The 14,907-nt window shown below is 41.7% G+C and overlaps 1 protein-coding gene across 1 annotated transcript in view; it reads right to left on the reverse strand.

The window, feature by feature from the left end:
• The window catches only part of si:ch73-103b11.2 (early endosome antigen 1), a 65,113-nt gene that overhangs the window by 20,578 nt on the left and 29,628 nt on the right, over window positions 1-14,907 (reverse strand). The window contains 4 exon segments of the mRNA XM_034707458.1: window positions 475-1,039; window positions 1,523-1,748; window positions 6,142-6,226; window positions 9,547-9,698. Of these exon segments, the coding sequence (XP_034563349.1) occupies window positions 475-1,039; window positions 1,523-1,748; window positions 6,142-6,226; window positions 9,547-9,698 (1,028 nt within the window).

Genomic DNA, 14,907 nt, shown 5'->3' on the forward strand with positions numbered 1-14,907 from the left:
CTGAGAAGCTCTGCTCAGAAGCCCCTGGAAAAAAGATCAAAACAACAAACTAGCAAAGTAGCAAGAGCAGAAAGTAGAGATCATAGAATAGAAAGTAACACATGCAATTATAGCCCCAAAGTCATTACTGGCAAACCACTGGTAAGCTAGGGAAGGCAGCATTAGCAGAAGATGCTCAAGAGACAGGAGTGCCTTGAGGGCAGCAGCCACAGGGTGGTGCTCAAAAACTAGAATGCTAACCGCTTTAGGCAATGCATAAGCTTCATAAAATGGATCATGTGGCATGCTATCTGTATGTTTCAAGGCTGAGCTAAGGGCTAACAACCAGTGGCTCATCAATGATTAGAAGGCTTGTTTGGCTGCCATTAAAAGGAATAAATGGGTATGTTTCAGCCTTGAATTGGATTATCAGGAAGTAGGTGAAAATTTCAAATGTCTGAGAAGTTTTTTTTCCACTTATCCATAACCTCTTACCTGCGCTCCTCCCCAAACAGCCGAGCCACCTCCTCTCTGCCAGGGCTCCGAGTCCGTGCCCTCAGCTCTTGACGCTTTTTCTCTGAGCGGAAGGCTTCGCGGTAACTCATCCTGCGAGCCCGTGGCACATCCGACAGGGCTGTGTACTCCCTGCCAGACCGGCCGACTCTGCCTCCTCCTCCGCCGCCGCTGACGCTACCGGTGCTTCCTCCACCACCGCTGTGTCCCTCCCAGGTGGGTGTAGTCACGCTGGGATCAGAGTCCAGTGAGCTCTGGGAGGAACTGATGGTGGAGTAGCTGGGGGAGACAAGTGCACCTGGAGAAGGGAAAGGATCTTGGGAGGGTTGGTAAGGGGAAGTTTGGGGGTCTGACTCAGACTTGTACCTGGGACTGGGAGCTCCTAAAGAGGAGGAGGATGCTGAAGAGGACAGGGGCAGATGCTGGGGTGGCTGGGGTGGCTGAAAATGCGGTGCAGACTGTGGGGAAGGCTCCGACTTGGTCTTCTCCAGGGAAAAGTAACCGCTTTCCACTCGTACCTTGCGTCCAGTGGTCACAGTGGCACCGTCTGAAATGATAACACACTAACATGAAACACCCAAGAACAGCTATATGAATTATAAATATGTGAACAGATCTGTACTCACTTTGTGAGGGATTTACTGCATGTATTTGTAATATGTGAGGGAATGCATTGCAGTTTTACATACTGCATGACACTATTTCTAGATGGTTATTATAGACTACCACATTTGAATTGTTCTTTTTACCTTATTAAATGTAAACCTGAAAAATATTTTTTAGAGCACACGAGACGTGTATGGAGGTTAAAATCGTAGCATTTTCGTACTACCAAAAGATTCAAAATGACACCCAAACTTTGTAAAAACTTAAAACGTCTGTGTTTGGTTTAGAGTACAGTGTGTATAGGGAGAAGTACAATTAATCAACCATTGACAGTCTTGGACGGATACAAATATTAGCTTCATATCAGAGCTGGTAGTCTTAATTTAACAGGAAGGGGAGAACCTTGCATCATCTTAGCCCTCACCATCCTGTGTTGTCATACTGGACTCTGGTTGGCCCTGGCTCAGCTGGCTGATGCAGGAGGCACTGCGGCTGCAGGGTATGGTGGCCCTGCTCCAGCGGCTCTCCTCCTGCCACAGAGTGGCGCGGCTTGTCGGGACGCGCTCAGCACTGGCAATACTGCTGGGCAGGCAGGGGATGCTGCCTCCGCTGCTGCTGCTGGTCACCGTGACCTTGGCGGGGCCAGGCTCCTGGATGGGGGTTTGGGATGGAAGGAGAGGGAGGGAAGAGGAGAGGACACGTTGGGAGGTAAGGTCACAGAGAGACTACACCGAGGAATTGATGGAGGAAAGAAATTAAAGGATGATTAAAAAATGAAAAGTGACCTCAAGTAAAGGAGGCATCTCGTTTTTAAGTGTGGAGACAATAATTACAGTTTTGAGTTTCAGATGTGCATGATTCCCCATCACTGGTTTCCTTTTTGTTCCCTTTCCTTACCTTCATTTTTGAGTGTATGCTTGGGAAATCCAATATAAAAGCAACAAGCAAAATGAAAAAAAATGCTACCATTGGTTGTAAAAGAAAGATCAAAATCTTAGAAAGACAAGGGGGAGAATACTTGAAAAGAAGACAGGGATCAAAAGCTTGTCGTAGCACAGAGAGCTCATTCGCAGCAAACACCTGTATCATTTGAAGGAAACGATTCTGTAGAGCTAGAGTTGTTTGAGAACACTTTATGGGGTCAAAAAATTACATAGAATGTCTTCATCAGATCAAAGAATACAAAAATTAACGAGAATCAAACCCTCACTGCTTTTGTATTCATAATTTGATGTCAGTTTTACATTTTGGATTCAAAACCCCCAAGATAATTTTTTAAGAGAAGAGAAAGCAAGATTTCCAAAAGTAAGCAGCCCTCGTACATCAAATCTTCAGCCAGCCTACTCTAATCCCCACAAACATGCTGCTAATAATCACTGTGAGAGAAGAGCAGAGAGCGCATCCTCTTTATTCAACCTTCACCTGGATTGATCAGAATCATAGTAAATGTTATTTATCAGGGCTGGAAATTTAGAACTCACTGAGTGTCCATTCATGTCTTCAGTGGAAAAACACTGGCCTGTAGTAACTCCACCCTGCCAATCACAAAAAGCTTTTGATGTTAATGCTTGTTATGTGGCTGAATATGTTTAATGCAGATACACCGACAAATGTTTTAAATGTCTTCTAATAATTTCTTTATAATTTGAACTACAGAGGTCAGCTTTAATCCTCTACACACTCTTGTAATAACGCACTAATAAAATGTGTTAGCATCTTGTTGCTTATAAGCCTTCATAACAATCTGTAGGTAGAAACACCTCTCAACCTCCCTTCGACAGGCAGAGATGGGTAAAAATGAGCTTCAACATAAATGTAGATGCATATTCAAGACAGTGTTAGTGTAATCACCCTGTCACATTATCAAATCTAATTACAAGGCTTAGTCTGATCTTTGGACTGTTAAAGTGATGCTCATTTTTCACACATACAAAGAAAATAGTAATTCCTGTACTACTGCATCAACCAGGTGTCAATACACAACACCAGGTTTTTCTACTTTTAAAGTTGTTGTGGTCGCAGATATTATTGCGGTACTGAATGTTAAGCAATTTGGAAACAAAGGTAGACCAAGAGAGACTTCACTGAGATGAGCAGTTTGTTTGACGTGTTTATGTAGCAGTGTTGTAGTACTTCAGTCCAGGACTCAGACTTGAGTACCATTTTTTGGACTTCACTTGCACTGCAGTGCTGACGACTCAGACTTAGGCTTGGACTCAAGAATAGATTGCATAAGGACTCGGAAGATGGAGGGAAGGGCCATTTTTAAGGTGCATTTCGACCAAGAGTTCCGGGGTCTTTTAGTCCCCAGAACTACTTTCCCCGGACTAAAAGGTTCCTGTGCCCCCATTGTTGTATGCGTTTCGGCCACGGGCTGAAGTTCCAGGTAGATTGTGCAAATCAGGCAAGTGACATAAGGAGAAACAAAATTATATTAAATAATATTTTTAAATCTTAATAAAAAACTAAACTAGTATGCATTCCCAGGAACTCCCTCTGTGTTTCAAAAACTGTGTAAACTCCACAAACCCTGTAACGTTCAACGGGAAGTCCCAGCACCCTCTGAAAAGTACTACCCCCAAAGCAGGGGCTCTTCAGGGGGGAGATTATCTACCCCTGAACCAAATTTAGACCCTGGTTCCTCCGGTCGAAACGCACATAGTTCAGGGGTAAAGTCCCTAGTTCCGAGGTAAAGTTCCTGCAGTCGAAAAACGATTTTACAAAGACATATTTGACAAAGACTGTTTCATTGTTTTTGTTGGTTTTCCCTGATTATTTCTACCGTTTGCACGTGTGATCACCTGCATGCTCGTTCACGTGCTGTCTTGTTCAGCAACAGTCCCTGCCAGGATTCTTAAAGAGGTGTCATGAATCATGCATTTTGCTTGCAAACATCCCACAGCTTATGCAAGCAAGGGCAGCACAACTTGTTCAATGAGTAATAGAACCATGGAGGTGAAGATGGAGACAAGCTCCGGCTTTAACAGACATCTGTTGAGGATTCACCCCGAAAGTAAGTGAGATGCTGAGGTTAGTTAACTTGAACTGTTGATAACATTACTGTTAGCAAGCTAACGGTAATGTGAACATCTAAAGTGACTTATCTACTGCGTCCAGGAGGTTTACAATTCTGATGAATAGTGGGTGGGCTGCAGCTATTTTTTTTAGTTTATTGGACACCTGCGGTGATCCCATCACATTGTTGTTGGTTTGCAGAGCACCAAAGAAAGCCAGACCTGAAATGTGGGCATCACATGGGGGACACAGTTGAGGTCAGCACTGTGTCACTGCTGTCCCTCTGCAAATGAGCATGTTAGCATAAAGCCAGCAAGGTCACAGTCTGATTCAGGCCACCGTCATTAGAGGGACCAGACAATGAACTTCAAAAACTAGTTTGTGTGCACTCACCACAAATTTGGCCTCATAACAAAAAGACGAAGGGAAAATGTTTTCCACAGTGGGTGGTCTTTACAGTATGATATCATTTTTTATCATCTTATCATTATACATTTGTATGTTAAGAAAGCTTTACTAAGTGCTGTAGTTTTGTTTCGATTAAGCTGAGAGGGATGACTGCACCAACATGAAAAGTGAATATTTATTCCCTGTGCTTTGTATGTCTGAAGGACGTTACATGAGTGGCTCGAATTATGCTGCTCACTTTTCTCTAAGACTGTTGAAAGCAACTTGATCTTGCTTTCTAGGTCCTAAACTATGCACAGATATACTCATAACACATTGCTTACTAAAAAGGATATCCCCTTCCTAGCCCCTTTAGTGAGAAAGTCAGCTTTTTCTACAAAGAGAGACTTGAGTATGTATTTTCAATTATTCTGCTCAGGGCTGTTACACTGTGAAACCTGAACATATTATTAGAATCTGTCATGGACATTTTGGGCCTTTTAAAAAGGTTTTTACAGAACATTTCCTGTAGTTTCATGTAAAAAAAAACCAGGGCTCACAGGAGGTAGTCTGAAACAGGAAAATACATCTGTGAGGATAATATGCTTGATAATTTGTTTTCACCATCAAACAACAGAAACACTCTTCCTCCAGACCATAGTTCACAAAATATTCTGACATTCCTCGATTAGAATTTTGTGCTGTTTGGACTCCTGTGCTCATATTTTCACAGCCCACATAAAAGGTGAAGATTTTTTCAGAGAAGAAGCATCTGTTTTGACCAGGCACACAAGACCACAGGAAAGAGTTGGGGGCAAAAAGCCTGGCAGGTGAGACAGCAGCTGCTGGGCGTGACAATGAAACAGAGCGCACCAGCAAATTCACACATGAGAGGATCATGGCCACATTGCTGAAAGTTAGAGCTGAATGTTATTTTTGCTGGCAGCTGTCAACCTTGATTGTTTGCACAGGAATGTTTTTATAACTCAGTAAAGTTGCCGCCGACTATCCAGGTGATACAGTAGTTAAACCAGAACTACACAGTGGAGGCATTTCCTCCGGATAAGTAGCTGACAATATGTAAACTTAGATTTTGTCCATCTAATCAAATGTTAACACTGTAAATCTTTTGCTTCTCTTTGAAAAGTATGTGGCATGCAGTCTGTCTGTATGTTGAGAACACATCATGTGAGTAAGGAATGCAAATATGGATCCCTGTTGATCATGTAGCTGGCAGAAAAACAATACATCTCTCTCTAACCGAGGGGAAAACAGCTGGTGTTGTTCGAGTGGAATGAAAAGCCTCCGTGCTGCATACTTTCACAGCACATCTTGTCCTTCAGAATATGTTTACTTTCTTTTTTGGTTGTAGCAATGGCACACGTGTAGATCATTTATAATGTTCACCTTCATTCCAACAGTATCCAGTGAGCATCAATGCCACAAAGAGCTGATTATCTGTCATCTGGAGAAGCCTCACTTGCAGTGTAACAGAGATGAAGCAAGATATGCATCAGAAAGGCTGCCGTCGATATGACGAAAAGTCCTTCACCTTCACCTGAATTTGGTTGTACTCTTGTTTCTGCTCACTCTAAGAAAATAAACAACTCTTCATTTTCCTGTGTTGAATAACAGCATTACCTGGTGAGTCGGAGGATCAACCTTGCGTTTTTTCTTCTGGTTCTGCTTGTTGGTTCGAGGGTAAACAGTCAGAGCTTCCTGCCACCTGAGGAAAGTCAAACAGTCAAGAGTGTTGTTCTAGCACCCACAGAGGATCGATATATGACAGACACTCCCTCTGCAGAGAAGTAGAAACACTTTTTCTTGCCAAAAGAAAGTGCCAAGAGAAAGAATTTACATAACAGGTAAACAAATATACAACTACACCGCAATGTATAAACACCATGTACTCATCAAACAGTGAGGGAAAGAAGGGAAAGACGACGTCATGTCAGTGTCTAATCCTATAATCTGAAACACAAAGTCCACTAGAGCTTGGTTGAGTATAGTCAGAATGTATCCACTTGATAATTCATGCATGTACTTGACTACAATGTCCACCATTTTTTTCTAATTATTCAGTTACACTTGAACTGGACAAAAAAAAAAAAAAGTTTTTCTCTAAAAAATGTAAAGTGTCTGGAATGTTGTCCACCAAGAAGGAAATGAGAAGAAAAGGGAATGATGAATTGGAAAAAAGACGAATAATACACAAGTGGACTTTGACCTCATACTAACAATATAGTTTAATGCTAGGGTGTGCACGATATTGGATTTTTTGCCGATATCCGATATGCAGATATTTTACAACTCACTTAGCCGATTACCGATACAGATATTTTTTTTCCTCACACCTAATTGCAGAGATCATCAATTCTCTTCTGTATTGGAATTAGTGTACAGTATTATGGTGATACTCTTAACACATTTCTTATGTAATATTAATTTCTTGTGCAAAATAAGAAAAATACTTAATACTTCAAACTGCATATTTATCTATGACAATTGCTTTCAAACAAAATTCATACAAAAAGATACATCATACTTAAAACTTGGATGATGCTCTCCCTGAAAGATCATAACAATCCCCACAACCAGGGCAAATTTGGCCAATTTCACATTTGCCATAGTAAGTAAACCTAACCTCTGTTCACAGAGAACATGCGAGAAGTGCAGCTGTACAGCAATTAAACCCAAATTAAATAAAATGGTTTACTCTTTGACAGTAAATGTGCCTAAATTAGTCAGCTACATGTAACTTACAGACTGCTTCTTAAGTTAAAATTTTACTTCAAACATGAGCCCAACATGTGTGCAGCAGCCCATTATTTTATCGGTTAATTATATCGGCTGATATCCGATAGTTCATATTAAAGCCAATATCAGCCGATACTGATAATGTGCCGTTAATATGGTGCATCCCTATATAATGCTGACTACTTCTACATTCCTATTTTTAATTTCTATGAAATCAACATACGTGATTAATGAATGAAACTTTCACTCTCTGCTCTGATCACCTGCACCACCTGACACATGCTCTGCTGCAGATGATCAAAAAGAGAGGGGGGGTGGGGGGGGTCCCTCAGTATACGCCTCATGTCAATGCATTAACTGAAGTGCAGCATCCGGTTTTAAAAATACATTTCTCATACTGTTGTTTTAAGAGTTCCGTGCAGCTGGTTGCTGCTGATGTCATTTTGTCTTATCTTAGTTTTGATTACGAAACGCTCCATTGTTAACAAGTCTCGTCCACACACCGATCACCTGTTGTGATAAGGGAGTTTCAAGTGAAACCTTTCAAAATATGAATTAACCTCAGAATAGAAAAAGTAGATCACTGAAATAATGTAACATAAAAGGGTAATGTATTTCAGTGTATACAATCTCCCCCTCACCACTAACCTGACAGGTACAGTATCTGTCTGTGGAAAACACTATTTCAAGTGCTACAACCAGACTCTTTCAATTAAAGAGCCACCTTTGAGGTGTCTGGACTTTTAATCTCCAACTGACTTAACCCTCATGTTATGTTGTGGGTCAAATTGACCCTTTTTAAAGTCTATTTTAGGCAGTATATGCCTTCCAAACCAGCTAAATGCAGCATCAAAATCTGGGCAGCATGTGAAAGAAGAGGATTCGTGTTCATTTATCAACATCACTTCATAAAAATAAAAAAAAATCAAAATTTAAAATAAAATAAACAAAAATCTATGTCATGTAAATCTATTGTATTTATATTTAGGGCTTTCCAATGTACGTTAAAAAAACATTAATTTTAATAAAAAACGAGTAAGTTATCCTCATTGAACCATGATCTGTGAGAATTAAAAAACCCCAATGGACTTAATCTTGATTTAAATGGTTAGAAATAGAGTTAAAAATGAGATTTAAAAAAATGTGTATTGGGATTTTTTGGGGTTCTGACAGTTTTGGATAATGGAATATGCCCGGGGTCAAATTGACCCAGGAACATTATTGCTTTTCCAGAGAAACAAACATAACAGGAGGTTTAAAACAAGAATGATTCAGTGTATAAAAAGTCCAACTAAAGCTCAGGTGGACCTCGATCTCCAAATAAAAGTACAGCTTCAATGTATTCATCATTTTCATATCATGAAATAGCCACAAACTTTAACATTGACTCTGATGTCATATAAGATAAAGGACTTTGCTCTGTACTACAATAAGTCCAGTCACAAAGCAATGTTGGCTTTCAGTATTGCGCAAATATTTTTCTACACCACCCACTTTGTAAAGAGTGCCACAGTGTAAACCGCAGTGCTGTAGGTATACATATGTGACACAGTTATAGATAAACATGTGCCCAAGCAGGACGAAGTGCAACACAATGAGGGTAAAAGGAACTAGATGTGCACAAAAGCATTCATATTCATTAAGAGAATCAAGGTTTTTATGCAACTGTCACTCAATGACAACCTTTTCAAGGGATTATGTGATTGACTGACAGCAAAGATACAACATATTGGAGCCAGTTGACAGGAGAGTAGGAGGAGTGGAATGATTGGAGCAGGTAGCATAACAGAGAGTGGGTGTTGTGAGTCACAGCTCCCTAAGAATAGCCTTAATATGTACGCTAGAGCCGGGGAAGAAGAGTGTGAGGCAGAAACACGGTTTAAATGGAGCGGTGTTGTAGAGGGAACACAGCCAGTTAAATTATGAGGCTTTAAGTGTGTGTTGTGATCTGTACCCATGCAGGGATTGGGGAGGTGGGTGGGTGGTTTGTGTGCATAAAGAGGGGGGCGAAACAGTTCAAGAATGTGCACTGTCACTGCAGTGTGGATTACAAACATCTGAAGAGCAGAGCCCGAAGACGACAGCAGGGGGCAGAGCAGTTTTGGCAGCAGAGGCAGTTACACAGAAGTCTTAAGTCTCTTACTCCAGATCTACTCACACCAAGAAGAAGGCACAACATAAACCAAAACACACACCTGAGCCCACATAGAACACTTTTAGAGACACTCAGGTAGATGGTCTTTTTGAAACTCCAACATGTAGAGATCAGTTTCCTGGTTCTTATCTTACCCGTTGATTATTTCTTTACACTCAGCCCGTATGAAGTGCTCTTTATCCGGGGTCAGGATGCACAGGGAGTTTTTCTGCCCCGTCCTGGACTCTCCATCGATGACGTCCGAGCACTGGTTCATATTGATCGTTCCCTGGGGAAGAGTGCTGGGCTGTGAGGATGCGAAAACAGAGAGACACACAGACAAAAGTGTTAAGTGAGGAAGTGAACAGACGTGCCCACAGAACCCTCCACATGGTCTGTCTTTTCGCACGATCCACCCAAGCATCAATTTTCCTGCCAGGTTTGTCATACCAGGCACCGATATAACAGTCTACATGTGCAGGCCAGTGTTCCTGTGATAGTTGTGATTCTTGTGATATGTACTGCAGAAAATAAGACACCAATCACGTATCCCTAATATATGCAGCCTCATACTTAAAAACGCTATATTAGAAAATATGCATAGACATGGCAACAATATTGGCCGTTTTAAAGAGAGAGAGATTTATGTTGATGTTCATAACATGTATGGATTAAGTATGACATTGTTACATTTGCTTAATAGCAGCAATGCAAACCAGGCTGTCAAAAACCATCAGAGGAATAATAATGCATTTAAATAAATTACATTGACACACGTCTTTTACTGCCGGCACAGATTACACTATTTCCGTTTTTTGATGTGCTTTCATATCAAAACGATAGTGCTGCTAGATCCTTTGGTTACTGGATTAAATGAACACATGTAAAGGAAAGATCAAAACCATATAAGTTCAGATGATGCTGAAGTTAGTTTCTGATTCGAAGGTTTGGATTTGGCTGTTGAGGGGAATGTTATAGAAACCAGGTCCTGATCCAAAACCAGTATATTTAGACTTGTCAGATCTTGACTATTTTATCTCAGAGAGGTTGCAGACTTTTGAAAACCCTGTTTTGTCAAAATGTGAAAAAGCAGGATATTTCACAGCTCTTTATACCCCTAGACCAAATTGGGCCAGGGTCTGATCTGGAACCACTTTGCATTTACAGAAATAGAATAAATCTGAAACTGTGTTTAACAATATGTAGCATCTCTGGGATAATATAGTCAAGATCTAACAAGTGTAATCATAATGGTTATGGATCAGGACCTGGTTAAATGTAGTCTACAGGTATTTCATTTTATCAAATAAAATAAAATTAAATAGAAGTTTGTACAAAGCTGAAAGTGGATTTTAGACACTGTCAAGGCTTTACCTAATATGACTGGCATACTCCCAGAACAGTAAGAGGGGCTAAAGATGGATATCAGACACTCTGCATTGTAAGATTCCCCTTAACAGGATTTCATGTGCTGCCACAGTTTATTTACAGCTATATTCAGCAACAGACAAAATAATTGAAATGATGTCAAACAAGAGACGTCAGAGGTAGATATCATACTCTGCTTTTAAAAAACGGCATCAATATTATTTCTTCACTTCATTGGTTTGAATAATCCCCAATGTGTAAACATCTTTACTGTCTTTTAGGGTTGCAAAGGGGTGGAACATTTCCTTAAAATTTCCATGGGAAGTTAAGCTGGGGAATTTTGGAAATATTCAAAATTGGAAATTACCAGAATTAATGGAAAGGTATCATATCCAAGCATAGCATTTGGTTTTGTTATAAGCAGACATCCATCTAAAATAATAAAATTAAAACAGATTTATTTGGAAGTAGAACTTTATCAAGTGTTAAATATTTTGTTGAACAATCAATTCTTTCATTGAAGAACAAAATATGAATGTTGAGTTGAATAATAATCATATCCCCGACCCAACCCATTCAAAAATTAACAAAAATGCAATCCCAACAAAGTCTCATTCAAAATGTTCAATGAAAAGAGCCCCTCTCCCTCCAAAAAAGTCCCATTAAACATGCAAATAAAAAGTTCATGTAGGAGGCGTGGCCTTAATAGCTCTTCATTAAGCGGTGTGCTATGTGCATGTGATTGAGGAACAGCATAGATATTCTGCTGTACTTGCATAAAATCTGGTTGATTTAGTCAGGATTATGCTAAAATACATTTTCCTCAAACTAGTTCCCTATTAAGAGCCAACCTTCAATTTAGTAAATTCCTGGTTTATTCCCGTTTATTCCCATAAATTCCTGTTAATTCCCATGGAAAGTTTCCCGGAATTTTGCAACCCTACTGTCTTTTGAGGTGGTGTCACATCCCTACAAGTATAGTGTTCTACAGTGAGATCATAAACATTTGTTTGTTTATTCATTTGTCCCGTGTGAACACAGCCTTCATACAAACACGTCCAGCCTCTCTCTACAAAGCTGCGCTGTATATCCTATTACTAGAAAGAAGAACAAAGACGGGTGAAAACAACTCTGTTCCATTTATAAACAGCACAGGTTCATGGGTTCACTGAGCGGTTTTCAGTTTAATCTGTTTGATGCCTGACTGTGAGGTGGAACTACGCACTCTGACATGGATGCCATCTGTCAGCTATAAATAACAGGAGCACAGGACTTCCACAATAACACCACTCTGTGTTCAATGCCTTAAGTTTCTCATGCAGGTTTATGTTAGCACACAGTGGCTTTGTCTGAGGGCACAGCTCATTTGCAATGAATGGAGGCATGCTGGCTCAACTTGGACCAGATAAGATAGTCTAATTATAGTTCAGTGCACTGCGTGAACACAAGTGAGCCTGTGGTGCTGGAGCACGTTTTTATGAAATAATGCCTTATTAAAAGAACATTACTTGTGCATGCATTCGTAGAAAGGCAGCACCTTGTACACACATAAAAAAAAGTCTTGAGCGTAGTCTGACCTCTGAATGACTTCTGTGAGCACATGGGAGAAGCCTTGTTATCTTTTGTTGACTAAGGTTTTTTTTTTTGTTTTGTTCCATAAAATAAATGAGCACTGCATAACTGAACACAGTGAGCATTGGTGGCTGTTTGAGCAGCTTTTGGGCGCTACCTTCACTGCACTAAACACACAGGCAGAATTATATACACCAAAATATCACAGTGGTTCCAGGCTATAAGTACCAGGTACCCACTGATGATAAATTACAGCCTTCAGTGAATCCAAATATATTAGGAGATAGAGCCAGAAAGAAAATTAAAAGGCATCACGTTCATGTTAGCTGGTGACTGAATAAATCTAACTCAGGGACTTAATTTGTGCCTGTCAGAAAGAGAGCAACACAGGCTCGTGTTGCTCGTGGATGGCCTCTGATGTGGACAGAGAAGTCAATAGTTAACAGTTCATGGTAATCCCAACCCTGAGGGCAAATGAGAGGCCCCGTTTACTCCATCACTGTTAAATGTCACTTTCACACTTGACTCCTTTATTGTAGTCCTATAGTGTGACAGAAACTTGAGTCAAAAGTTGGCACAGAAAACTGGAATGAGAAGGAATGTGTGCTGGCCTAAATAGGCTGAGAGTAGAGCCTGCAGAATATAATGCCATGCCAGTGGTAGAGTTGGTCAGTTCTCAGGACAGAAGGTTGGGGTTTGATCCCAGGTCCCACTGTCCACATGCAAAAGTGTCCTTTGGTAAGACGCTTAACCCCAAACTGTCCCCCGGTGGCTGGGCCAGTGATGTGTGAACGGGATTAGTTAACAGTGATGGGTGCTTTACATGGCAGCCTCTGGCATCAGTGTATGAATGTGGCGTGGCTGGCTGTGACATGAAAAGGCTCTTTGAGTGGTCAGAACCAGAGAAAGTGCTGTAGAAATACAGTCGGCTTACAACTTTAAAGCATTATGGCAGTAGACCTTTACCACAGCTACAGCCCCAGCTAGTGGTGGGTGGCTGCATTACAGCTAAGCTACAACAAATGACCAGCATTTCGGGCCTACACAAATAACAAATATTAATAACTTGTTTAGCTGAGCCCCTTGTCACCAGTCCTGTTTGTGATTTTTATGGACAGGATATCAAGGCACGGGGGAGGGGGGGGGGGGTCTCCGGTTATCTGCTTTGTGCAGACGGGACCTCCAGCAGACATTGGGGCGGATTGCAGCTGAGTGCGAAGTGGCCGGGATGAGAGTCAGTACCTCCAAGTCTGAGGCCATGGTTCTCTGCCGGAAAACGGTGGATTGCTCTCTCTCGGTGGGGAGCGAGTCTTTGCCCAAAGTGGAAGAGTTTAAGTATCTTGGGGTCTTGTTCGCGAGTGGGGGTAAAATGGAGTGTGAGATTGACATGCGGATTGGTGCAGCGTCAGCAGTTATGCGGATGCTGTACCGGACTGGTGTGGTAAAGAGGGAGCTGAGCCGGAAGGCAAAGCTTTCAATTTGCCAGTCGGTCTTCATTCCAACCCTCACCTATGGTCATGAGCTGTGGGTCATGACCAAAAGGATAAGATCGTGGATACAAGCGGCTGAAAAGAGATTCCTCCGAAGGGTCTCAGCCTTAGAGATAGGGTCAGGAGCTCAGACATCCGGAGGGAGCTCGGAGCAGAGCTGCTGCTTCTTTGTGTTGAAAGGAGTCAGCTGAGGTGGTTCGGGCATCTGATAAGGATGCATCCCGGACGCCTCCCTTTAGAGGTGTTCCGGGCGCATCCAACTGGGAGAAGGCCCCGGTGAAGACCCAGAACTTGGTGGAGGGATTATATATCCCGCCTAGTCTGGTCGTCTCGTGATTCCCCAGGAGGAGCTGGAAAGTGTTGCTGGGGAGAGGGATGTCCGGGTCAATTTGCTTGGACTGCTACTCCGCGAACAGACCCCGGATAAGCGGAAGAAAATGGATGGATGTTTAGCTGACTAGTAATTTTAGTGCCAACTGGCAAAGATGACAATGTTAAGTTGACTAAACTTGTACATCCCTGGTAATATTTCATGATTAAGTTGGCACAGATTAATCTGGGTTGAGCTTCTGGCTGGCTTTAGCCTCATCAGACTTGAAAGCAGCAAAGGCCTCCATCAGATAGGTAGAATGTGTAATTGAAAAGACCTTTTGTATATGTAAAATGTTTTTTCTTTTTTGTTCATAAAAATGCTCACAATATTGTCATTTATTGTGCAGCACTTAAAGGCAGCAAGGACAAGCTAATAGTCTCACACCATGCAAAGCAAGCATGATATAACAAGTCCCACAGACACAGTATTAAAGTTTGCCTTGATGTTTTGGTTTGGCGTCCAGTGCGCCTGACTTTAAATCACCGAAGGGCCCTTGACACCAAGGTGAGAGGCCAGGGCAACAGCCGGGCTTGACAGACAGACTGACAAATAGACCATTGGGACAGCTGGGCGAGGGCCTGGGCCTGCTTCAGACTGGACAGAGAGACTGGCGTCAGCTTGACCTGAGAGCCCTGTCACTCTCAGACATGGCTTTGGGGATGGAGAGTGGGAAACGTTGTGGCTGAGAAGAGAGGGATTAAGTCTCAGACTGG

Source organism: Notolabrus celidotus, chromosome 18, assembly GCF_009762535.1.
Source record: "Notolabrus celidotus isolate fNotCel1 chromosome 18, fNotCel1.pri, whole genome shotgun sequence".
Lineage (NCBI taxonomy): Eukaryota > Metazoa > Chordata > Actinopteri > Labriformes > Labridae > Notolabrus > Notolabrus celidotus.